At 43.0% G+C, this 23,868-nt stretch overlaps 1 protein-coding gene across 1 annotated transcript in view; it reads left to right on the top strand.

The window, feature by feature from the left end:
* The window catches only part of LOC106807080 (protein Jade-1-like), a 25,683-nt gene extending 1,885 nt beyond the window's left edge, over positions 1–23,798 (top strand). Inside the window, exons 2-18 of the mRNA XM_014809322.1 lie at positions 11,212–11,387; positions 11,867–11,917; positions 14,494–14,600; positions 14,853–15,010; positions 15,403–15,441; positions 15,744–15,904; positions 16,142–16,200; positions 16,415–16,504; positions 16,785–16,847; positions 17,055–17,173; positions 17,940–18,135; positions 20,305–20,415; positions 20,764–20,924; positions 21,463–21,583; positions 22,085–22,210; positions 22,804–23,628; positions 23,727–23,798. Of these exons, the coding sequence (XP_014664808.1) occupies positions 11,249–11,387; positions 11,867–11,917; positions 14,494–14,600; positions 14,853–15,010; positions 15,403–15,441; positions 15,744–15,904; positions 16,142–16,200; positions 16,415–16,504; positions 16,785–16,847; positions 17,055–17,173; positions 17,940–18,135; positions 20,305–20,415; positions 20,764–20,924; positions 21,463–21,583; positions 22,085–22,210; positions 22,804–23,628; positions 23,727–23,798 (2,598 nt within the window). The 5' untranslated portion in view covers positions 11,212–11,248. The remainder of the gene's footprint in view (positions 1–11,211; positions 11,388–11,866; positions 11,918–14,493; positions 14,601–14,852; positions 15,011–15,402; positions 15,442–15,743; positions 15,905–16,141; positions 16,201–16,414; positions 16,505–16,784; positions 16,848–17,054; positions 17,174–17,939; positions 18,136–20,304; positions 20,416–20,763; positions 20,925–21,462; positions 21,584–22,084; positions 22,211–22,803; positions 23,629–23,726) is intronic.
* Positions 23,799–23,868: the final 70 nt, after the last annotated feature.

Here is a 23,868-nt window from a genome sequence, read left to right as displayed (position 1 = left end):
TGTACGATGTTTTTAATCGAGATCTTTTCCTATGATTCGTAACAGTCCAATGCTATATAGTAATATAGTAGTATATATGTATAAATCCAAGTAGTAATAGTAAATGGTACATCATGCTATAGCTTACTACTTTTATTATTGATTGCTTAGTATACATTCGCATTTACATTATAGCCAACTCGAAATACATTTTAATGCCTAAGAATTTTCATTACAATGACGCATTGGCATTATTTTCACATTAAAACTAGAAGCGATAACTGTTAATATAGCCGTTTAATGGAACTATTTTCATGCTACATTGAATAGTTCACTGCCAATTATAACGTGAATTGATAAGTGTAATATGTTTTTTAAACACTATCGTGCTACAATTGTGAATCCTAAAATAACATGACCTGTGCGATATAGACCATTAGAAATCTTAACTAACACTAGAACGGCGTTGCCCAATCATTGCGCGAAATACGGTGGCATTATTGAATACACTACAGCATGTAAGTAAAACAGATGCCCATTAATGTACATGTGTGTGTGTTGATGACTCTGCGTGTCGATCAGTGCATCGAATGAAACTTGACTGTCAATGCTTTTCATTTTTTGTTGAGGAATTACACACTTGCTCAAAAAATGACTAATAAATAAACAAGTAATAAATTTCGAAGTGAAGAAGGGACGATAAGCCTAGAGAATATAGCCTAATATACGCATGTGTATGGATATATATAGTCATCTGCAGGGCGCCGTAGCCAGCTTTATAATTTGCGGGGCGGGGGGGGTTCGTTTTTAACAATGCTTGCGCATTTGCTCGGCGAGGCGCGTGGTACCATGATTTGTACCAGGGGGGGTCTAACCGGTACACCCAAAGTTTCCGCGAGCACGCGTAAGGGGTGTCTGGGCGCCCCCTCCCCAGAATTTTTTAAAATTACACCCCCCTCAGATGCGGTTTTAGCTGACGCGAGCAAAGGGGGGGCCGGGACTCCTGGACCCCCCTGCTTACACGCCCCTGCTCCCGGCGCGGAAAGCGACCAGCGCCGAGCGGAGCCAAGCGACGAGCGGGGGGACGGGTGTGGAGGGGTGTTCACTGCTTCACCCTCCCGCACGATAGAGCGATTTTGCAATGATTACACTAAATATGGAAGCGACTGAGTGAAATTCTTGCAAATTTAAAAAAAATTTGCTTGAGGGGAGCTCGCTGCAGGGGGCGGCGTTCGTTGCGAACCCCCGCAACCCCCCCTGGCTACAGGGCCTGGTCATTGATACATGTGCTACCCATTGCGACACATAATTTATTCAGCGGGCCAGTGTAATTTTGCATGTATTTGTACATAAACAATGTACTCGATTCCCCATGAATGTGTATGTGTAAGAGCGTTGGCAAAACTATTATTTTTAAACTAAGTCATCAGGTGATTGCTATGCGTTAGAAATAAATATGTGTACAGTGTGTGTATGTGTGTTTGAACAATGTATACTGTGGGATTTATTCCCTGTGCTAATCTAATTAGTAATTCCCCACACACACAAAAGCAAAAATGTTGTTCTTTAAATATTAGGTTTATTCACTGATCATCACTGTCACTAAACATCTTCCCAACATAATCATCACAGCCTGATGAGTTTCCAACAATCACCATATGTATAGACAATACATTATTATAAACCTTTTACTATAAAATAGTAAAAATAAAGCCTATAAAGCCGTATACTATAAGATGATTTAATGTAGACATTTAATACCAACCTATATATATATATATACACACATGATGGATATCAATTTACTGGCCCATATGCATGATGGCTGGCTTCTTAACGTCACGACTCAAGAAACAGTTTAAGCGACAAACCAAGTCGATGAAATGAGATTGGAGAAGATCGTGAAGAGCCTAAGGTCTTGCCTGAACCTTCATGCTGGCAGGACCAGATCGAACCCGGGACTCTCGCTCCGGTCACACCGAAGCGACTGAGCCACCGCTCGGCTCCCCTTTACTGCTATGAAACAGTACGTTTATTAAAGGTGTGACGAACATTTTGCCCTTTTAATGACAGGTTATATTGTTGACCATGTGCAACATGCCTGAATGTCATGGAAGTATACGAACATCAACGACCAAGTCGAAGAATGGTTTTCCACACCATTGTGCCTGTCTGGCGATGATACCCATGCTCTTACCTAGTTCCAAAGAATAGCGTTGGCCAACAATCTCAAGCACTCTGTGCATTTGTTAGTGTTGTCTCTTCTCTCTCTGTTCCAGCTGAGACCCCGAAGCAACGCTCAGCGCGACAAACAAAGATATGGCTAGTCCTTAGTTGCTGGTACACCAAGCGCCATGTCACGCAGATGAATAAACTTGTAAGATGTCAGGCTTGCTTGGTGTCAGCCTGCCTTCACAGTCAGCACGGCATGGCTCACACTCTGACAACACGTTAGCAGCTTGCGCGCGTGACATAGCCAGCCCTATGTACACCACAATGTTAGTGATTGCCTGCTGCCTGATGGTGTGATCGGGCACTCTCCGACTGGACCCTCACAGGGCCAATTTCCTCCTCTTTTCCCTGCTCAAAGCGCCTGAGAGTCGTGGCGCGTCGGTGTGTAAGTCTGTGTTGGCGTCAGAAAAGCAACCACCTGTGTCATCCTGTAATGTCACATTCCCTTGTTGGTGCCAGCTGTGGCAAACACAGCTCCCTTGCCGCAGCTTTCGAAAAGCTGACACAAACTGCACAACATTGGGGTTGTTGTTCCATCACTGTATAACACTGCCAAATCCGAGGCACAATGCTTAATACAGTGCAAATAAAACATGGTTCAAGGCTTTATTGTATTACGAAGCATTAGAAGCTCTTTATGCTATCGAAACTGTTTAAATTCCTTGCCCATGTTAATGCTACATTGTAAGGTGACAGTGCACATTGTACCTGTTACTTAAAAGTTAAAGATACAGTTAACTTACAGCATCTGTGAATCTGAGTTGAAAAAAACAAACTGCAAGGTGGTCTTGGCTCAAACTTGCTAGGCAGGCGACGTATTCTGGATGCGGGGTGCTCACCTTCTAAACACAGCTCATGCCACCAGCCATGAGACGTGGATGTGACATCATACAAAGAAGCCCGTCTTTCTGTCCAAATTGTTCGAAAATAAATGATCAGATTTTACTGATTATTGCATCAACATCCATATTTATACATGTACACACATAATAATGGCAAGAGTCACATTGCTCTGCTTCAAAATAATTAGGAATCATTACAATGATATCAAATTATCAATGAATTATGTTTGTCTAAACTTTTAAAATAAAAAACTGCTGCCGAATTGGAAGACTGTCAGTGCCTTAACTTGTGATTCCTGTACATCAAAGTAATGAAATTTGTCAATTTTTATCAACAGCATATTTGTGATTGTATCGGACAAAATCAGCCAGAACCGCCCATCATGTACACCTATGTGTCCTGCGACTATAAAAACAAATTACGCCAGTCATTATGCAGCGATGCTGTCAGACACAAATGATCTTCAGTACCACTTACCCAGGCTATGAGAATAAATATAATGATGTACTAATAATAACAGGTTTTTAAAATAGTAACATACCACAGAAACGCCAGCACTAGTAACTTGTGGTGGTCCTCTGGAAACTGCTTCCAGTGTGCTGTCATCATCCTCGCCAACCTTTCTGCTTGAAATTCTTTTTTACTCAATGGGCAGCTTTCTTCCGCCTGTAAAGAGAGCCCCTAACTGAATTCCTATGGATGGCTTACTAGAGCATATACACATGTACCTGCCATTTGCTCTCTACTACTAGAAATATACATTAAATCATGCGTATTGAGGAAGTGGCACTTTTTTTAGCACAGAGCTGTTTAAATAGAAAAAAATAGTCTGACATGTTAGGATTAAGAGAAAATCATATATCTTGGCTATTATTTTAAACTTAGTATGCCTTATATTCACAAAAGCAAACACTTTCCTTAACAGCTGCATGACTCTACATGGGACGATGGCTCTGGCCAAGTCAAACACGAAGGGGAAGCATTCTTCTCTAGGACGCGGGTGGTCTGTCCGTCTTTGTCCAGCGTCCATTCCAGGAAATGTTCACTGCACACATAGGAGCGATCCCCTCTGGACAACTTCCTGCCCCGGCAGCGGCCCTCACCCATTCTCGGTGAATATGAGCTTTCTTTTCCTATTTGGCGCGAACCTTGACTAGAACACAGGCAATTTCATCCATAGCCATTGCTGTCAGCTAGCCGACAGTAGTAAAAAACAATTAAACAGAACCTTAATTATAACATAAAGGTGGTAGATGGTGGGCAAATTACTAGGATGGCCTCAGGCTCACATATATCAGGTTTGAGGAGGATGCAGTGCAACTAAGGGGTGTTTGACCGTAAAATGTTATCATAAAGATATTTCCGTTGCCCACCCTTTTTGTTCATGAAATATATGAATTACTAATAATCAGTGCCCTGATAGTGGTTAATCAAACATTTGCCATAGCCGGCATATATCGCTAGGTAGTACAAAAGCTTCGATGTAAATTTTTACACATCACCACCTAAATATTGTGCCCTTACATTCACTTTGTCTGGTGAAAAAGAAATATAAGAAATTTTTGAATTATAAATATTTTTTTTAAATAATTACAGTACTTCAATATAGTAGTGTGCTGAGGGAACCCGGAACCCCTACTAACAGACTAAGCCCCCCAAACACATATTAGGCCATTAGCCACTGATAGCCAATGGGTCTGTCTGTGCTGGATTGGTTGTGTTTTTCATGAATTGAAAAGTGAGTCATTACCATATAGACATCCCATCCTATAATATTATATAGTTAGTTAGATTTCTATGCATTATTTACACTCATTAGAGCCTACCGTTAACTGCAGTTATTGGTCCTGATTAACCTTAGACATGTACACATATTAACATCACGGAATAGGGTAAGTCGAATTTCCATGGGGAATTGCAATGGAACTTGTGTTAGCTGTTGTATCAGCATGTGTTTACAATACATGGCGCGATAATACAGTTCATTTTTATATGGTAATAATATATAGCACATTGCCCATAGCCTTATAGCGCTACTTTATGGAACGAGATCCTTTTTTCCTTTGATTCTCTGTTTGTGGGATTCCCACAGTGGATAAGCAAAACATTGCGTACCAAAACTGCTTCGTGCCAGAGCTTCTGTTACCCGCATTTTTGATCGCTGTGTTGAAATAGCTAGGATCAGCATATTTTACACGGTTCTGCCGAGTATGTAATAGTTCCAAGCATGGCCGGCGCGGAATCTCGTTTGAGCTACTGTTCGTTCATTGGTCGTAGCGCCTGTCTAGTATTATAATAGGATGTCTATGATATAGACATCAATAACTTGTGTGTGTCCTGCCTTGGTCTGTATGCTAACACAAAGATAGTGCTACCTAATTGTTCACGGGGGTCACAGAAGTGAATAGTCTATCCATGTAGCATTTTGCCTCTAACACCAGCCGGCCCCACAGCAGCAAGGTATGAACGAAACACAGTTGAAGAATCTTGCAGCATAGCTGGTCTATGCCGTTAGCCATATGAATGATAAAACTCAAGAAAACAAAGCCGGAGAAAAATAAATGCGTCTGGCCTATTACCCCACATCCAATGCTCAACTCAGACGCTACCCCCATTAAATTAGCCAAACGGTATGTATTATTGAACCACAAATGACACGTCGCGAGCTGTTAGGCAGAATTAAAGCTGACTTGCGTTTCTGCTTTTAGTTTTGTACGATTGGTAGCCCAGGCCATCACACCAGCCTGCGACGAGTACACCTTATATAAAAGCCATATATACTGCATCACAGCGTGTCATTTACAGGGCTTGTTGCACCGTAGAAAATTACAAAGTATTTCGCCTCCTTGGCAAATTGTGTGTGTTGCGTGCGCGTCTCGGTGTGTAAATCTACAGCTAGCAAGAAACTCAAGATGAAAGCTGTCAATGACACTGTAGCTCACCACAAAAACGGACACAAGATGATGAGTGAGAAAGAAGTCAGTTTTATGCTTGAGCAACCATCGACGTACATTATAGCGAACGCAAGAGTATATATGCGAGAACTCCCATTATATACTCTGATACATTATATGTGAAATTTTTATGTTGAAATATATGTTTGAGCATTTGAAAGTCTGAGATGTGGGCGAGTGATGGCTGCTTACACATAAACTGGTCAGGAGGGTAGAGCCCCCTTCTAGCCTAGCGGGGTACAGGGGGGTCTTCCCCAGGGTACAAGGGTTATTCCCAGAAAACGGTTTTTGGTAAAAGGACATTCAATTGTATAAAAATATACGTAACATGATGATGGACATAAGCAAAACAATTGTTTTCCCGGCACCTTGTATCGGCTATCGCCCCGTACAGGCAACATCTGGCAGGCCTTGTCGCCTTGAGGTAAGTGTGCCGACATCTAACCCTGTGCTGTCAAGCTGGCACAGCTTGACGGATATCGGTGTAGGGACTGCCGTTTTTCACTCACATTGACATCGTCAAGATGAGCCTATTGCCATTGCTAGGGGCGCTTGCTCCGTCGTTACGTCCGTCCGTTCGTCAACATTTGGCCTACGCCGGCAACGATTACTGAGAACGTGTTTGACCCACAGCTGTTCAAATTGCATACAGTTGTTAACTCCATGGAGCAGATTTTGCCACGTCCTATTTGGAGCACGCCAGTCGACCTACGCTTCGAGCACGCCGCACTTTTTGGCAAAAATGAAACATGGCCATCTAGATTCAAATTCGTATTTTTGCTTAAATTTTACCTACCCTACCTATCATACCTGTACGTTGTTGTATTGTTTTAGCATTCTTCGTTACAGTAATTTGACTGGAATATTTAATTGACTTTTATTCTGCCGCAATATTGAAAACCAAAATGCGCCAATCATTTAGGCGTAGCGCCATCCCCCCCCCCCGCCCCCCCCTTCTCTCGCCCAGATTTCATTACTTTCAGATCTGAAACAATTTATTTTTCGCAAGAGATCAAAACTAACCGTGAAGCCCAAAACAGGTGAAATTTCTATATAGTATAAAACAGGGAATAAGGGAACATTTGATCACTTTCGTCCATCATAAAATGAAACACTTACCAAATTTTCACGATATCAATCTCCCGCGATTTCTATCACACCCCCAAGGTGGAGCTATAGTGTCATGACACTTTCATTTCTCCAATAGCCATGACTGCATTCTAATTAGATATTCAGCCGAGCTTTTGCTAATTATGCGCCTTGTTCCATTAAAGCTAGCTGCCTCTGCAATCACTGTGACAAGATTCGTATGCAGAATGAAACAATGCATAAAGCCGGAACAATTCCAATGAAACAATCAGTGCATGCTCACTGTTGATTGCCAGGCAAGCTTACCGTCATTCGTAAAACGATGCAAGCCGGACAGGGAAACTAGTTGCGCGTGCGCGGCGCAAAAAGCTAGAACATGCGACTACGCGCTGCAAACTAAGCATTTTCTAGTCGCTGAGCATCGCCCAGACCCGTCGCTGGCAGTCGGCAGGGTGGTTGCCCTTAGTCGAACTGCCCCCTGCCCCGGACGCTATCGTCGCAGCCCGAATTGCCCAACCAGCTTTGGCAGAAAAAATCAGCTCGCAGGCAATCGCGCGTCGCATCTTAGCTATCCAGAGCCTACTTATATTAACTGATTATGTAAGCTATAATTATTAAGCATATAAGTAAATAAGTGCTTTCTAGTTTTTCTAATTTCTATGCCTACCCAGATGAAGCTTTACAAAAAAGTGAATTGCATATCACACTCAGGCTACAGAAGTACAGTGCACCTGTGACCTTGCTGATAATGTGGCCTACGTACGTGGGTCCCGGGGTGGGGATAGTTAGCCTGTGGGTACGTGGTTTATCGTAGTAGTGCCAGCGGTTTTGCCCTAGTCTAAGAAGACATGCTCCCACAAGTTTAACGTAGCGTTTACGAACACCCATGTCGCCGCTGAGTTTGGTTAGCGGTTAGGCGTTAGGCGTTTTTAAACCTGGGGTTTTGTCAAATAAGGAATGTGGCCCAATCAAGTATGTAGTTTTGGGACCTATCAATTAGCGACAATTAATTCTGCCAATTTTCTAATACTAATCAAGTAATCAGTACAACCGCCGGCATTGCCCTTTAGTACTTCTACTACTTGACAGGCCAGCGAGGGCCAATATCACAGCAGCAGCAGAGCACACATAGCATAAATTCTAATTAGCATTGTGCAGAAAAGATCATAAATTTATACATAAATAAAATTCCAGCCACTAGCACTACGACGATAACTAATTACTGCAAATAATTGACTACAGATGGCGGCTACATGTCTATGGTAGAAAGGTCATGCCACTTCTATTTTTCATATCTACAGTAAAATAACTTAAAATGTTGTTTACAATGTTAAAACATACCAACATAAAATGTCCGTAATAAATGACTGAGCAAAGTACTAGTGATTCACTAAACCTAATGCTGCTTATAAAATTACATAATACGGCATCGGTGTATTGATCATTGCTTATACGAGCAGTTCGTTCAAGATCCCGGACAACGTGGCAGCCGGGTTTTCTCGCGCAGATCTACTGGCGTGTGCTCACATGTGACCGAAAAGATGCGGACCAAAATTTTCGCCACAACCATGGCCCCGCCAAATTTGGTATGTATACACTTAAATTTGATCAAAATACTACTTACCGTTCAACAAAGTGTGTTTACCCTAGCTCCATATTGCAAAGCAAAGCAAGTTGACTCTAACATTACTGTAGCCAGTCCGAAATTCCCTAATTTCTTCACGAAGCCGTAAAATACTCAGTGAATACGTAATGTAGTTTTCCAGGTATGTGCCGCCATTTACGAAAAAATCTGTGTCCAAATTCTATCTGGTTGACCCTGGCAGGCATATTTACGAAGGTTACATGTCTAAAAGCATGCCGGTTCAAGTTCGGCTACGGTGCAATACGCTTCAGTATAAGTTAAAATCTTCGGTTAACAGGAAACGGCCAACGCTTTCCAAGAGGTTGAGCTGTTAATCACGATGTAAACACACTGACTGGTAAAGGGTGTTTTGGATTATATTTCAAGATTTCACAGCAATTTGACATCTTGATATTGGTATTTACCATACTAAAATTTTGTGTATAAATTTACGATGTAACGTCTTCTTTACAAGCTAAATGGTACTGGTTGTAAGAATTACCCCGTAAATGTAGTCATTTCTGTATACAGCATCTACTGCCCGTGTTGCCCAATAAGTAAATGTACCTGCTGATAAGTCACTTGAAAATCTTGGTCCTGGGTAGCCTTTCTCTCTTCACACACTCGTATATATCCGTAGTTTAGTAATTTTATAATAATTTAGCGCTAGTTCGATAAATTAGTTAATTGAAATGCAACAGTAGCCATCAATGAAAGATCACCACATAGACTGTCATCTAACACACCTGATCTTTGGCAGATTGCCAAAGGCCATTCACCTACGATAATCATGGTTATAAAGTATTTTCTCTGGGTATTTTGTAAAATGAATTTAATGGCAGTCTTTTGTTGTGTTGGGCTACAATATGACATATAAGCGATAAAATTTGATCGTAAATGGCCACTTTTTGGTGGAACTTCATGCACGTTTGTGTACATGTGTTTTAACAATGGCCTGTTTGCATTGATTAGCTCGCAAGTGTTCATTTGGAATAAATATTTTACGCGTTCATATAGTGTAATATTATTTTTGCCCGTAAACAGATTAACCTTTTTTATACTATCTATGTGGCTCTGTGTATACTTAGTATGTATATTGTAATCTGCCAGATGTGGCATCGTTAAAGCCCATCGTGTCGACACCTAAACCCACGTCGACCGACCTTGTCGGGTAAATGCTTAGGTCCGGTCGGCATTCACAACCAGAGTGCTAGTAGCCCGACTGTTCGCTGTTATAGAACTTGGTTCATATTATAATTGCCACTGAAAGGTCACCTTCTGGCTAGACTGGTTCGCGGCGGCCACTGTTTTCGCCAGAGCGCTGGTACATTGTCTGAGCACAGAGCGTAGGCCCAAGGATGACCAGTCAAAACCCTTCGGCAAAAACATACGTGGTTTGCTGCTAGGCCGCAGTAGACGATCGATAACACCATGTCGCGCTGCCTCCTGCTATGCCGTGGTTAGAATGCCCCCGAATGCTGCACCCTGATATTGGCCACGCGCCGATTTAAGCGCGCGGAAACAGCATCTTATGAAATTCATACGGCATGACACAAGCTTCTTACTAAATAAAGCTTATCATAACAATGCGTCTGGCGTCTGGCGGCCTCGGGCTAGTGAAGTTATAGCGTCAGCGGGCCTAGTAAGTTTTTCCTCAAGTTACTTAGCACGATGGTACTAGGTTCTTATGCGGGTTATATCAGTTAACTTTTGAGTGGGTTAAATAATTCGGCTACCATAAAAACGTTATCAGATGGTCTCTACATCACCGATTAAAATATTTTTTGTAATGTTTTAAAACTAACGACTCACAGTTTGATTACAACGGCCAGGTGGCCGCACTCAAAGCGTGACGATATGAAAGAGTCTGTGCAAAACAGACTTTCAGACCAAGGGCTACAGAGAGCGGTGTGGTTTCTTATTTATACAATTTAAAAGCAAAAGGATTGTACTATCTTAGTAAAACACATAATAGTTTCAGTCATATAATGGATAAATTTGTCCTAAAATGAACATCGTTCGGTTAAATAGCATTTAGGTATAAATATAATTGCACCTTTGTGATTAGCCCTCGGTCTGTAACGTGCAAAATATGTTGGGAAATGCGCAACTTTTTCAGGGTGGTAGCACGGTCGCGGGTGTCAATGGCGCCGTTTAAATTTTGTAGCGTTGATGTATAATTAATTATAACAATTAAATTAGGTATCTGACCAACAAATACGTGTGGGTATAGACGATTTGTTATACAGTAAGTACAGTTGTATACAGTAAAATCCTAGAGTCAAGTATCCCTTTAAATATGTCATTAAGCTTAGTTAACAACGGTATAACATAATATTTACAAGGGTGACTATCGTACATTATTACAACTTTAATAAAATAACGTTGTCACAGATAAATGAACACAAAAAATTCTGATACTATATTTTTTGTCTGTTCACTATGTCAAGTGCATTTATTTGATATTCTGTGTATTGTTATTTTATTCAGGAGGTGTAAATATATGATGTCATCACAGATTTAGTCGATGTACCATGTAGACTTGTCGGATGACAGGAATGGGGTGCACAATATTAGGAAATTAGGGTCCTGGTGCCACTCTGTACTGCCCAACAGCATGTCGGCCACCAAGCTGAAGCGACTGCTCAAGCTCGATGATATTAGAGGTAAGGATTTCCATGGAAACAATCGCAACAAATTGTAATGAGGTTGTGATCATGAGACTCTTCATGTGTCACCAGGTGCGCCACGTTCACTGTTGCGGTGATCTGGCTTGTATTTAATTATGTGACAATATCGTATCTCTGGTAGCTCCTTTTGTATATTTTAATGGCTATGGATTCATCTTGAAGATGGTGACTAATATAGTCAAAATCTATTGTTGAATGCTATCTAACTAGAACTAATAACTATAAGTAGCTTGGTGGATTGCAAATTATCTCTCTAAGTCGACTAAGTCTTTAGTCGACTGATTTGTACAAAATATAAAAAGTGCAAGTTTAATCCACATCGGTCAGTAGAAAGATTTTAATACCAGAATATAGATTACTTATATAGGTTACGTTTCCTATCACTATCAGCGTATGCTGTGTCAGGTCTGCTAGGAAAAACGTTACATGCTAGTTTTGTGGATTTACCATTGCAGGGGCATCCAAGGGTGATGGTGAGGATTCTGTCGAGGAGAATGACAGAAATGGTATGTTTTTTAGCTATAAGAAGAATACCTATATATTTGATGATAAATTTGAAGCATCTGCAACATATTTAACAAGCTGTGTATGGTGTCTTACTTGAGGTACATTGTTTCTAAATCGTTGAACTGCTCACAGTCAATGGTGTATCGTATGTTACTTTGTGAGAGAACAAAATTTTATTTGACGATTATGTTATGTAATTAAGCATTTCATATATCCTTTCTATTGTAGCCATGATGTATAACCAGAATAAGGAGTAAAAATGAGTTTAAGTTGATTTGAGTTTTAGTGATATCTATAAACTGTCTAATTTTTACAATTTTTTATGCTAGTATCAAAACGTAAATAACCGAAGCATTCGTATGGTTTTTAGTTGCCTCTGTGATATTTAAAACACGTCTTTATGTTGGGTCTATGAATGTTGAAAATCAAATCTTCTGCCAAACCGGCCACCTGGCGGGAAAACGGCCTGTGACATAAGGGCAGGTTCTTCCCGCGTTGCATCGCACACAAAGCCTGCATCAGTGACAGTGCATGAGCACAAAGCTATCCTCGACTGTAACTTATAATATTTTTTTGGCAGTATGTCGTGACTCATATTCGGCGTAAACATCCAACTGCCATATTAATTATCATGAGCATGAGTAGGAGGAGTAGATAATAGGGAAGGAGTGTGACTTCAATAAACAAGGGAAATTCGTCATTTACTAGCCTTATAATACCTACGATTTACTACGCGTAACTCATCCAACTTGATCTCACTCACCTTCGTGGTACTGATATTCGTTTACATATATTTGCTAGCGTATTGCTGTAAATCGTATTCTTGCACGAGCTGAATTCGCACGATTTACCGCTATTGTGGTTAGGTGTTTAGACAACTTGAGAAGCTGTAGTGGCGCCAATATTTAGCAACGGACGGTTTCCAAATCATTCGTGCCCCGATAGCGGTTTAATGTACTTGATTACCTGCGCGTGCGTAATGTGATACTTACTGCAAACTACTACAGAGAATATTCTTATTATTGTATTATTACTTATGTAAGATAGTATGTCAATTTCTTGTGTTGCGATCACAATAACTGAGCGCGGCTCGCGGTTCCTCACGAGATCAAAATTCGAAATTTAGGTTGTCTCTCAACCCTATCGGGGCACAAATGATTTGGAAACCGTCCGTTGCTAAATATTGGCGCCCCGATAGCTTCATAAATTATCTTGAGAGGTCACAACAAGGCGCCATTTTAGCGGTAAATCGTGCGAATTCAGCTCGTGCAAGATTATGATTTACAGCAATACGCTAGCAAATATATGTAAACGAATATCAGTACCACGAAGGTGAGTGATTAGTGGTCATAATAAGCTGAGGAACGTATACACTTGCTTCTTTATTGGTGGCAAATTTTGATGTGAAAAATCGGTTAAAAATGCGGGAATCGGGTGTCTCACTCTTGTTATATTATCTACTCTTGATGCATATATCAATTATTATACTCATGCTGTATACACTGAGTTGCTTACGATACAAGTACTAAATGCACATTGCACGTGAAATAACATTGTTACTATTATCAAGTGCATAAATTCTACGTAAGTCCTGTCTTATGACTACCACTACGCTAAAACATTTACTATTGACTATTGTCAGCTTTGCTTTTCATTAGTCAGGCCTACTGAGGCTACTCTCTTTAGAAAATTAGTCACTATAAAGTCAGTACTGTAGAATGGGAAATCTGACAGTTGCATAATCTGTTGGAAAAAACTTGGCTAGGCCTATTTAGCTTGTACCGAAAGCAAAAACATTTCATTATGTACACCTAGTACCTACAATGAAATACTGAGCTAAACTCACCATTCAGCAACACTTCCATTCAGCAGTCTTCCTTCTGGTTCGACGTTGCCTTGAACATCATCATGAACGATGCCTGGGTAATCGTTGGCCAACGGTTCAAACATGTACGGCTGAATACAACTATCTTCAACATGTTCAACTTCATTGTCTATGTCTACTTCATTTTTATCTTCATCAATGCTGATTGACTGCTCATCCGTATCGTACGAAACTGATAAGTCTAGAGACGACTCTGAATCGTTGTTCACATTAGGCTCCATTGTACACGCTTGGCAACGGGTAAACGAGAGTGCCTGCTCCCATGTCACACTACGTGACACGCCAAAGTAGGTGGCGCTTTTGCGTTCCCGCAAATTCTTAACATTGTGTCCATCAAAAAATTCGTTTTTCTCATACACCCGAAAACCATTCAACCTGTAAATTTCTTAGTAGTTGTACATAACATAGTTAATTTGATATATGTAACTATTTTTCATCACTAAAGGAGGCCTTTAAAGCACATAGAATTCCAGTGAATTTACTAACTACCGTCAGCTGTGTTTAGAATCGTTATTGCTTTTTGATGCCATTTAATATACATCATTTATTGGTTCATTTTGAAATTGTATTCGTGCAGGCAGTGTATAAATGCAAAGGATACTATAATACTTGTATTAACTATAATAAAAATCTATATATCTGTGCAGTTACTAGAAATTCCTCTACAACATTTTTATCAATTGTCTGCAGGTTCCTCCTCTTCGTCGTACAAGTCTGTGTACATCGAGAAGCCTACGAAAAACAAGTCTCACTCCAAGTTTGACTATGGCATGAAGCAGGCAGAGCAGCCAGCAGAGGTATGTCGTTATGTGCTGTCAGGGTAGGCGCCTATACGCGTTCAGTTTTTGCATTCGTTAAGAGCCGTGCTGTATTCACCGCAGCAACATTCTCATTGTGTGAACCCTGCCATAACTTGCTTGCATCGGTGCGATAATCGGTGGCGGCGTTTTCAAACGTCGATTGCAATGAGAAGCCATGAATATTGTGTTAGTCAAGTAAAGTACTCATCCTCGCTCGTCTCCCTCTCTCTCTCTCTCTCTCGACCACAGCTTTTCCGGAAGGACTTAATTAGTGCAATGAAGCTGGCTGATTCTGAACAACTGCTTCCGGACGAGTACTGGCTAGTCAATGACACCTGGAGACAGGAGTGGGAGAAGGGCGTTCAAGTTCCCGTCAACCCAGAGGATCTGCCTGAAGCAGTTTGCAGGTTAGCATTGAAGTCTGGCTGTCAACGATTTACTGGACGCGGCGAGTCTTAGGATTTTTTTCGCACGTGTGTTTGTTTACTAATCTCAGTGTTAGCATCACTGATAATAGATGCACGTTATACAGGTTATCTGAACTGGTATTAATTGTAAGCACCACTAAGCACCGAATTTAACCAAATACCGTTTGTAATTTAAAAAACAAATTTCTTACTGCAGCGAGTTTATGCATGAAATCAACTCGTGTGTGTATTGTAAGCATTTAGTATTGATGCAAATATGGCCAACCTCTTGTGGAAGTCCCTATCATCAACATAGTTTTGCTGTTTTAATTGCATGACAGGTGCCTTAATAATCTATTTTGTTTGTACGGAAGCATTGCTTCTCTTTCCAGGTTGACCGACCAGCACAATTTGAGATGTGACTTCCGATTGTAAGTACACGCATAGCATACGGCCATGTTGCACGCTTTATTCCTGCTTCATGAAATTTATTTAAAATCGCTGTCTGTTGTTAATTGACGTGATTATGCTAATTATAGTAGTGGGTGCAACATCAAGATGTGTAATGGAACGTTAGTTCTTGATAGTCGATATTCGTAACCGAGCGTCATTTTTTGACCGTTGAGATTCGTGATTTAGCTCTGTTCGTTGATGGTCGAGATTTGTTTTGCGATTGCCGGCGTTGTCGCGGCGTCATCGGGGGCCTCACTGCTCACGTGTCTACCTGTTGCAGACCGAAGAAGCTGGTGCGGACAACTCACGACGAGTTCTTCCGAACGGAGCTGCATCATCTGGAGACGGTCACCGAGCGGGCGGAGAAGACATGTCGCTACGACCTGGACAATGCCGACGTATGCTGGCTCGACGGTGCCAATGAGGAGCGCCAACAAGACGGTAGGGATGCGGGCGTCAATCACGATCCGGACCAGCTTCCGCGAGAGATGCATTTTACAATCGGCACATGTGTCTGCATAGTTGGCATCAGCATTACACTCGCTGAATGTGTTGCGTTTCTCGTTATCGCACTGGCCAGAAAAATGCGTCCGAGCATTTTTGCGTCCTGTAGTTTGCTAAATTGTCGCGATTTTTTAAATTTTGAATATGATTTTAAACTATATTTTTTTACAACAGGCGAAAGTACAATCAGTGAGAGTGACATGGAAAGAGTCATTGAAGAACTGGAAAAACAGGTGAAATATTAACATGTAATCCAATGTGTTGATTTAAGTCATAAAGAAAATGCTTCAATTATTATTATGTAGCAATGGACAATTACTAGAGTGATGGGCTTTATGGTATGTAAGGGCAAGTAGGGCCTTTACTACCTATGTTATATGTCTGATTGGGATTGCTATAGCCCGATGTAAAAAGCTATGATTTACATGTTATTATCTTTTACCTTAGGCACATGAGAACATTCAAGCAGCGATAAAAAATGGAGAAGGACTCGGTATAGAATATGACGAGGATGTAATTTGTGATATCTGTAGAGCGGTAAGTTGTGTAATCATAACAGTCATGTTATAGTTACATAATGAACAGTAAACTGTGTGATCAATTAAGAATCTAGTGCCAGGTCTATTTTTAATGTCTATTTTTGGGTGCTGGTTCTTGTATGGTAATTATGTAGGATCATGTTTCTTTGATAATCAATGTGTTTTATTGCAAGCTTGTACTTTTTAAGAATTCTACCTTAGGATCCAGATTGTTTTAACTTAAATAATAACATGATCTTGAAAGGTAAAATTCAAACTGTCCTTTTTCTATGTTTCAGCCTGATTGTGAAGAAGGCAACGAAATGGTATTTTGTGATGAATGTGACATTTGCGTGCATCAGGTAATATATCCTTGCTTTCTGCTGTTTTTACGCAGCTCGTGCACTTAATATTCGTGAATACCAAGAAACTGCCCTGCTGGTTCAATTCTGCTGGGTGTTGTTAATGATGCTGTGACGTTCACTGTACCTAGAGGAATCTAACTGAACCCTCAATCTTGTTAATGAGGTTTTATAGTGACACTGATGTGATGGGGTTATGTTTTGCAGGCATGCTATGGCATAATGTCGATTCCTGAGGGTGAATGGTTGTGTCGGACGTGTGCGCTGCGAATCAAACCCACTTGCCTGCTGTGCCCACACAAAGGAGGTGCAATGAAGAGCACAAAGTAGGTTTTGCCACCTGGGTTACATTAATGGTGAAATAGTCGCAGACTATATTTTGCATTGTTTTCAGAGGGGTGTATTTGTTGTAACGATGCTGAGAAGTCTTGATCAATTAATCACGCAGGTGGTCGAATAATTTCTGAAGTCTGGTGCGAGTATGCATCTTAACTAACAAATAATATGTTAGTGTGCTTAGTATTCTTTGGTATTTACGTTTTGGTGTAACATACACATTTTACTTTGTGCTATGGCTGAGCATGTTTTAGTTTGTGCTGTGATTGAGCATATTTTCGTTGATGCGGTAACTGACCATATTTGATTTCACACTGTAACTGAGTACAATTTAATTTATGCAGTAAGTGTGTGTAGGCATAGCACTTCATCTTTCTCTTTTGCTCAGGCATGACTAGAACCAAGTGGGCATATTCCCTATTTCAGTGTTTGTTTTGGGTTTTTATACAATTTTTTTCTGCACTGAGGAAACTGGGCATTCACGTACCTCTCACTCACTTCCTTAACCACCCACCCATTCCCTCTGTCACCCACACTGACTCACTCACACACACACACTCACTCTCACACACACACACACACACTCTCACACACACACACACACACACACACACACACACACCCTTCCTCACTCACTCCCTTGCTCATTTACTGACTGACTCGGTCGCTCCCTCACTCACTCACTTCCTCAGTCGCTCACTCACTCACTCACTCACTCACTCACTCATTCATTCACTCACCTACTTGCTCGTGCAGGAGTGGCACTAAGTGGGCGCACGTCAGCTGCGCTCTCTGGATACCTGAGGTGAGCATCGGCGACGTCGAGAAGATGGAACCGATCACAAAGATCAGCAACATCCCGCAGAGCCGCTGGAACCTCGTCTGCTACCTGTGCCGCGAGCGAACCGGTGCTTGCATTCAGTGCTCGGTGAGTGGAGGCTCGCAATCAGGGGTGAGTGCAAGGCCATGCGTGTTGCGTCGTCGGCGCAGGAACACCGGGCGTTCAGCCGCGTCGCTCGTCCCGGCTGGACGCGGGTGTCGTTCGCGACACCCATCTAGATGTTGTCGCAGGGTCTCGTAGCGGGGCGCTCTGTAGTGTGGGGTAGCGTAGCGATCGTGTCGTAGTTCGCTTTGCGCAGGGCTGTTGGGCTTCTGGTGCAGGAACAAATCGCTAGGGTAGCGTCACCTCGTTTTTTAACGGGAAATTTTGGGTGATCAAAATCTCTGCTGCTTTTGTGATTCAACGCTTTCTCTCACAGAGCAAAGTTTTATTTAAGACATTATGCAAGATCTTAGTATATATTACAACTGCTTATCTAGCATGAAATCGATTTGCCTGGTGGCAGTAGTTATAGATGGGTTCTTTAGGCATATGTATTGGCTTTCAATGTGCTAGTTGCATGCTGCTCTTGTTCTGGTTGGAGATGGCTACAAAGGATTACTGGTGAGGCAGACATCATGACCAATGGGCATATATGCATTTCTGATGCTTCTCTATCTTCTATTTCTAGCTTTATGGTCAGTAAGCGATAGTTTCATTGAAACATTGCATGTACGTTGGTACGTGCGTTGGTGTAAATGGTGTTCCCTTTGGTAATCTGACATATTCACCAGTTTTTAGGAAATAAATTTTTCTTCACCTGTGTGATTGTCACTCTTTACCGAGTCACTGAATTTAAATTCGAATTGAATGGTAATGTCAAGAAAATATTTACGCTTTAATGAATACTGCCTATATATTGTATTAAACATTTTGTTTATCACCACTGGAAACTATTAGTTTTGAATTGATTTAATTAATATGCATATAATATGTGTAATGTTTATCTTGAAGTGCGTGTGGTCATTGTAACTTAGTTTTGTTAGCTCATCTGACGTAGTCAGATGCAGCTTGTAGAATCGCATGATCGTCCGGCCGTCCGTGCGTCCGTCCGTCCGTCCGTCCGTCCGTCAACAGTTGGGCACAAATCTTAACCGCTCGACGTACGGTCACGATATTTGGGTCGTTGGGGGGGATCGTCAAAACGAGTTGGGATGTCGAAGCTGGGGGTCAAAGGTCAAAGGTCAAGAGGTGTAAAAGAAGGGGGAACATTCACTCCTTAACTTAAGGTATAGGGAGGTAATGCAGAATTGCGGCACAAATATAAACGGCTCGACCTAGGGTCGTGATAGTCGGTGTATAGCATCATGGTAGGAAAAGCCATCACTGTGCCGAAATTGGAGGTCACAGGTCAAAGGTCAATGGGCACAGGGCAGATTTTAGACATTTTCTGAGGACATGGTCTGACGGAGCGATTGAAAAACTTTTTTCTTTCAGCGGTGACCTAGCATTTTTATGGCTTTATTGAAAGGACCATGAAATGTCCCTTCTGCTGACATGCGAAGAGTAAGTGTCAGATAACCTTTTGACCCTCAAGAGGAGGGTTAAACATGGATTTGTTGACTCTCTGTTAGAAAGAATTTGACTGTCGGGTTCTGCTAGTAGAATCTATACATGCCTGCATGTATGAGGTAACAGATGTCACAGTGAAATTTCAAAAAGCTAAACTTTTGTTGAAGAAGGTTTATGCTCTTAAAATCGTATAATTTCTATGGCATTCTGTACTGTCAGTATGTTACATGTAACGTATGCCACTCGCCAGTGGCCACTGCCAGTGGCCACTGACACGTGGCCACTGCCAGTGCATGTGGCGGTGGTACTGTGTAGTTTTGCCTGCGTTAATTGGTTACAGGTGGCAGCTCTCTATTGAGCCTGTAGGCTTGCCGTAGGTAAATGGATGAGTGCTTACCTATTCTGCTTGCAAATAGTTGTGCTTACTACGTACGATGGGAGCGTTCCATCTTAATCTTATAGATCACGTAAGACGTACGCGCCCAATCTTCGTGGCAACTTTGTCATAACGATCCCCAACGAACATTCCATTGAGAAGGTTCTGATACCATCCTGTGCATTCGCACTGTTTCGCGTGTATGTGAACACATTTGGGACTAGCAGGGTTTACTAAAAATCCGACACCGCTCCACCACAGAGTCACCGCAGTAGATGTTAGATGAGCGCTGTCGCTCCGCGGCACTTGTTTATATTGGAGGGATCTGAATTGCCTTTATAATGATATTGCAGGTGAAGTCTTGCAAGACATCGTTTCATGTGACATGTGCTTTCAAAGAAGGTCTAAAGATGGAGACAGTGCTGGATGATGATGAAGGAGAAGATGAGGGTGTAAAACTAAAGGTAGGAAGCTACAGTGTAGACATAGATAGCAGTAGGATGAGGTATGTGTTAAATTTTATGTAGATATATTTTGGTTTGTTATGATAATAAGTTTAAGGCAGCTGTCACCAGTAATTACATGGCAGATGTGTAGGGAAAAACAGAATTGATAAAATACCTGTCATGGACATTGTAAGTGAACCCACTGTTAGTGATTGCCACTGATTTTATGGGCACCTGTTGTACAAGGAGGAACTGCATGTGCTCTAGTATTACCAGTTGGTCGGTATATTTTCTGTCATGCCTTGTTGATATCCGTCCGCTGAGAAACTTCTGATCTGACTGTTGGCTTTTTTTCTTGCGGGATAGGCATACTGTGCAAAGCACGGGGGCGTACACCATCGGAGGAAGGCTGCCGAGGGCTCACGCTCTCCAAAGAAGCACGATCACAAGCACGACAAGCATGACAAGGAACACAAGGATGGCAAGGACATGACAGAGGAGGAGCGGGTGAACGAGCGCGCCAGGAGGTGAGTGCTGTGCTGCTTGTCATGCAGGGAGAGGAAGGATGATGAGGAGAGTGGAGCTGATAGCAGGGTTCGAAATTAAGGGGCAGCAAGCAGCAGTTTTGCTGCCTACAAGGGTTAGTGTACTGCCTGTTCTCAATAATTTGCTTCCAAAAATTTTTCTAATAAACCAAAGTAAAAGCACCAATGTTACAGGTAATTTCAAAACTATGGCCAGTTGTTCAGGATTGCTTTTGTTTTCAAGTTGCATTAACCCAACTCACTGTCCATACTTTATTTGATGTACAATTTATATGAAGCATGGGTTACTATATTTAGAATGAACAAATAAGAGAAACAGGGCTACAAGGCCAAACCAGCTGATTTCATTTTGCAATCACCATCTTTTGTATTCAGACTGGTAACGTTGCTAGGATACGTGTATAAACATACAAGATATGGCCATGAGTAGAATCGTTGCAGGTTTAGCGATTACTAACATGGGGTACTGAAACAATTCAAAATAAATGGAAAATTAATTTACAAAAAATATGATATTTAGGATACAAGCAATCCAGGAGGAGTTCTACAAGTTTGCGAAGGTGAAGGATGTAGCGGAAGGTGCTGACATGGAGCGGGACATAGTCGATCTCATCTACGAGTACTGGAAGCTGAAGCGAACGGTGCGTCGGCACTCTTACACGTCTCTGTACACGCATATAGTACGAGTGTGTGTATGTGCGTGAGGGTGGGTGGGGTTAGTAGGTGTGTGCGTGCGAGCGTGAGTGCGTCTGTGTGTGCATGCGTGCATTTCTGTATGTGGGCATGCGTGGGAGCGGTTGTATGTGTGTGTGTGTGCATGCGTGCGTGCTTGCGTCAGTGTGGGAACGTGTGCCTGAGTGCATGTGTGAGCGTGAGCGTAAGCGTTTGCGTGTGTGCATGTGTGCGTGTACCATTGTGTAATCTCTGAAAAACCCAACTTCGGTCTTGCTCTCTCAGGCAATCGTAGCTTCGAGTTTTGTGGAAAAAAGGCATTGGAAAATTTCAACAGTAAATTCAGTGACAAACGGCCACAGCTTGGATATTGTTTGAGCACCCGCGGTTAGGGTGCAGATGGATCGGTGCGTGGGCCATTGTGTGGGTTGGAGATTTAACGCTGTGCTGTGCTGGTGTTTGCTCTACAGGAGGGCTTCAGCCGACCTCTTCTCGCACCTCGCAATGAGGAGGCAGACATGCTCACCAAACAGCAGGAGGACAATCTAAGTGCTCGTCTCAAGATGTTTGTACAGCTCAGGCAAGATCTAGAAAGGGTAAATGTCTTCTTCTTCTAAGGTCTAATTCTTCACGGACTTCATTGCGTAATTGTATTGTAGCAGTTAAGTGCCAAAGAGAGGGAGAGGAGATATGCCAAGGTTGTAGTGGTTGCTCCATAATCTTTAGATCCTACTAGGATTACGTGTTTCTGTTGGTGTACGTAGACTAGTTTTTCTTGAGCCCTGTTACTTTTATGGGTTGACAACTTTGGTAATCATTGTAAATCTCAGGTAAAATCATGGTTAGCAGCTATTACGTTAACATTATAATAAGCATTCATATGCTTTCAGTAATACAGGTTTAGAATCCCACCTTCTTTGCTATCTAACTATCCTCATGTTTCTGTCTGTTCCATCCTCTGTCACTGCCTCTCTTCTCCTAATTTTTCTACCTCTCCTCCTACCTCCTTTCACTACTTTTCCTACTGCTGCATATCTGCTTTCCGTTCTTTTATCTGCTTCTCCTTCACCTTCTCTGCCATGCGTTCTCTTGTCTTTCCTTTCCTGCGATAATTTTAAGTATGCCTTAATCAATAGCGGTGATGTAGTGTGACGATCGCGCGCTAACGCGTCTCTCGTCATCTCTGCAGGTGCGCAACCTCTGCTACATGGTGGGCCGGCGCGAGAAGATGAGCCGCACCTACTACCGCATGCGTCGCGAGGTGTTCCAGAAGCAGCTGGAGATCGTCACCGAGCGCGGCTCCGACCTCAGCGACTCCGAGATCGAGGACGTGCTGACGGCGAGCCACGGCGACTGCGTCTACGACAAGCTCGTCGAGCTGCCGCCGACGCAGAGTGTGCTCAACGCGAGCTCAGAGAGCAACAGTCGCATCAAGGAGACCGTGCGGCGACAGCTGGCGCGCTCGCGGGAGCTCGACTCCGTCATGTCCGCGCCGAAACTCGAGCCGGTGCGAACGCCCGGGAGCCCGCGTGGCTCGAAGCGTACGCCCGTCGTTGGCGTCGACGCCGGCAGCGGCGGCCCGATCAAGAAGAAGAAGGTGAGCGCAGAAGCGTCGCGGACTAATCGCCTTATTAAGGCGAAGAGCGCCAAGCGGAAGCAGGAGTCGTCGTCGTCGCCGGCACCGGCGCGTGCCAGGGTCACGAACTCGAAGACTCCTAAGGAGAACAAGATGCTGTCGCCGCTGCGTGAGCTCATGAACGAGCTGTCGGACAGCGAGCGCGACAATGGCCGCGAGGACGACAGCGACGACGATGACGACAGCGGCGCCGGCTCGGAGCCGATCATCAAGGTCAAGACGAAGGCCGAGATGAAGGAACTCGTAGAGCCGAAGCGGCGGCCCAACGCGAAACTCAGCCGGCTCAAGGCAAAGGCGGCTGCCGCCGTCGCCGCCGCGTCGAAGCCGTTCATCAACGGAGCCGTTGACGCGGCGGCGGCGCTGCGGCTCGACAATCACGTTACCAAAGCGGACTTTGCGCCGGACGCGCGGCTGTTCCCGAAGGAAGGCGGCGAGCGGCTGCTGCCGCTGCCGAAGCCACGCCGACGCTCGCTCAGCCCGTCGTCCTCGTCGTCGTCCTCGTCGACGACCAGCACGTCGTCAGAGTCGTCGTCGGAGTCGTCGGGTAGCGACAGCGACAGCAGTGACAGCAGCTCGAGTAGTTCGTCATCGGCGGGGAGCCGCCGCAGCCCGCCCGCG

Source organism: Priapulus caudatus, unplaced genomic scaffold, assembly GCF_000485595.1.
Source record: "Priapulus caudatus unplaced genomic scaffold, Priapulus_caudatus-5.0.1 Scaffold194, whole genome shotgun sequence".
NCBI lineage: Eukaryota > Metazoa > Priapulida > Priapulimorpha > Priapulimorphida > Priapulidae > Priapulus > Priapulus caudatus.
Note: the sequence above shows the minus strand (reverse complement) of the source record. Positions and strands in the feature narration are given on the sequence as shown.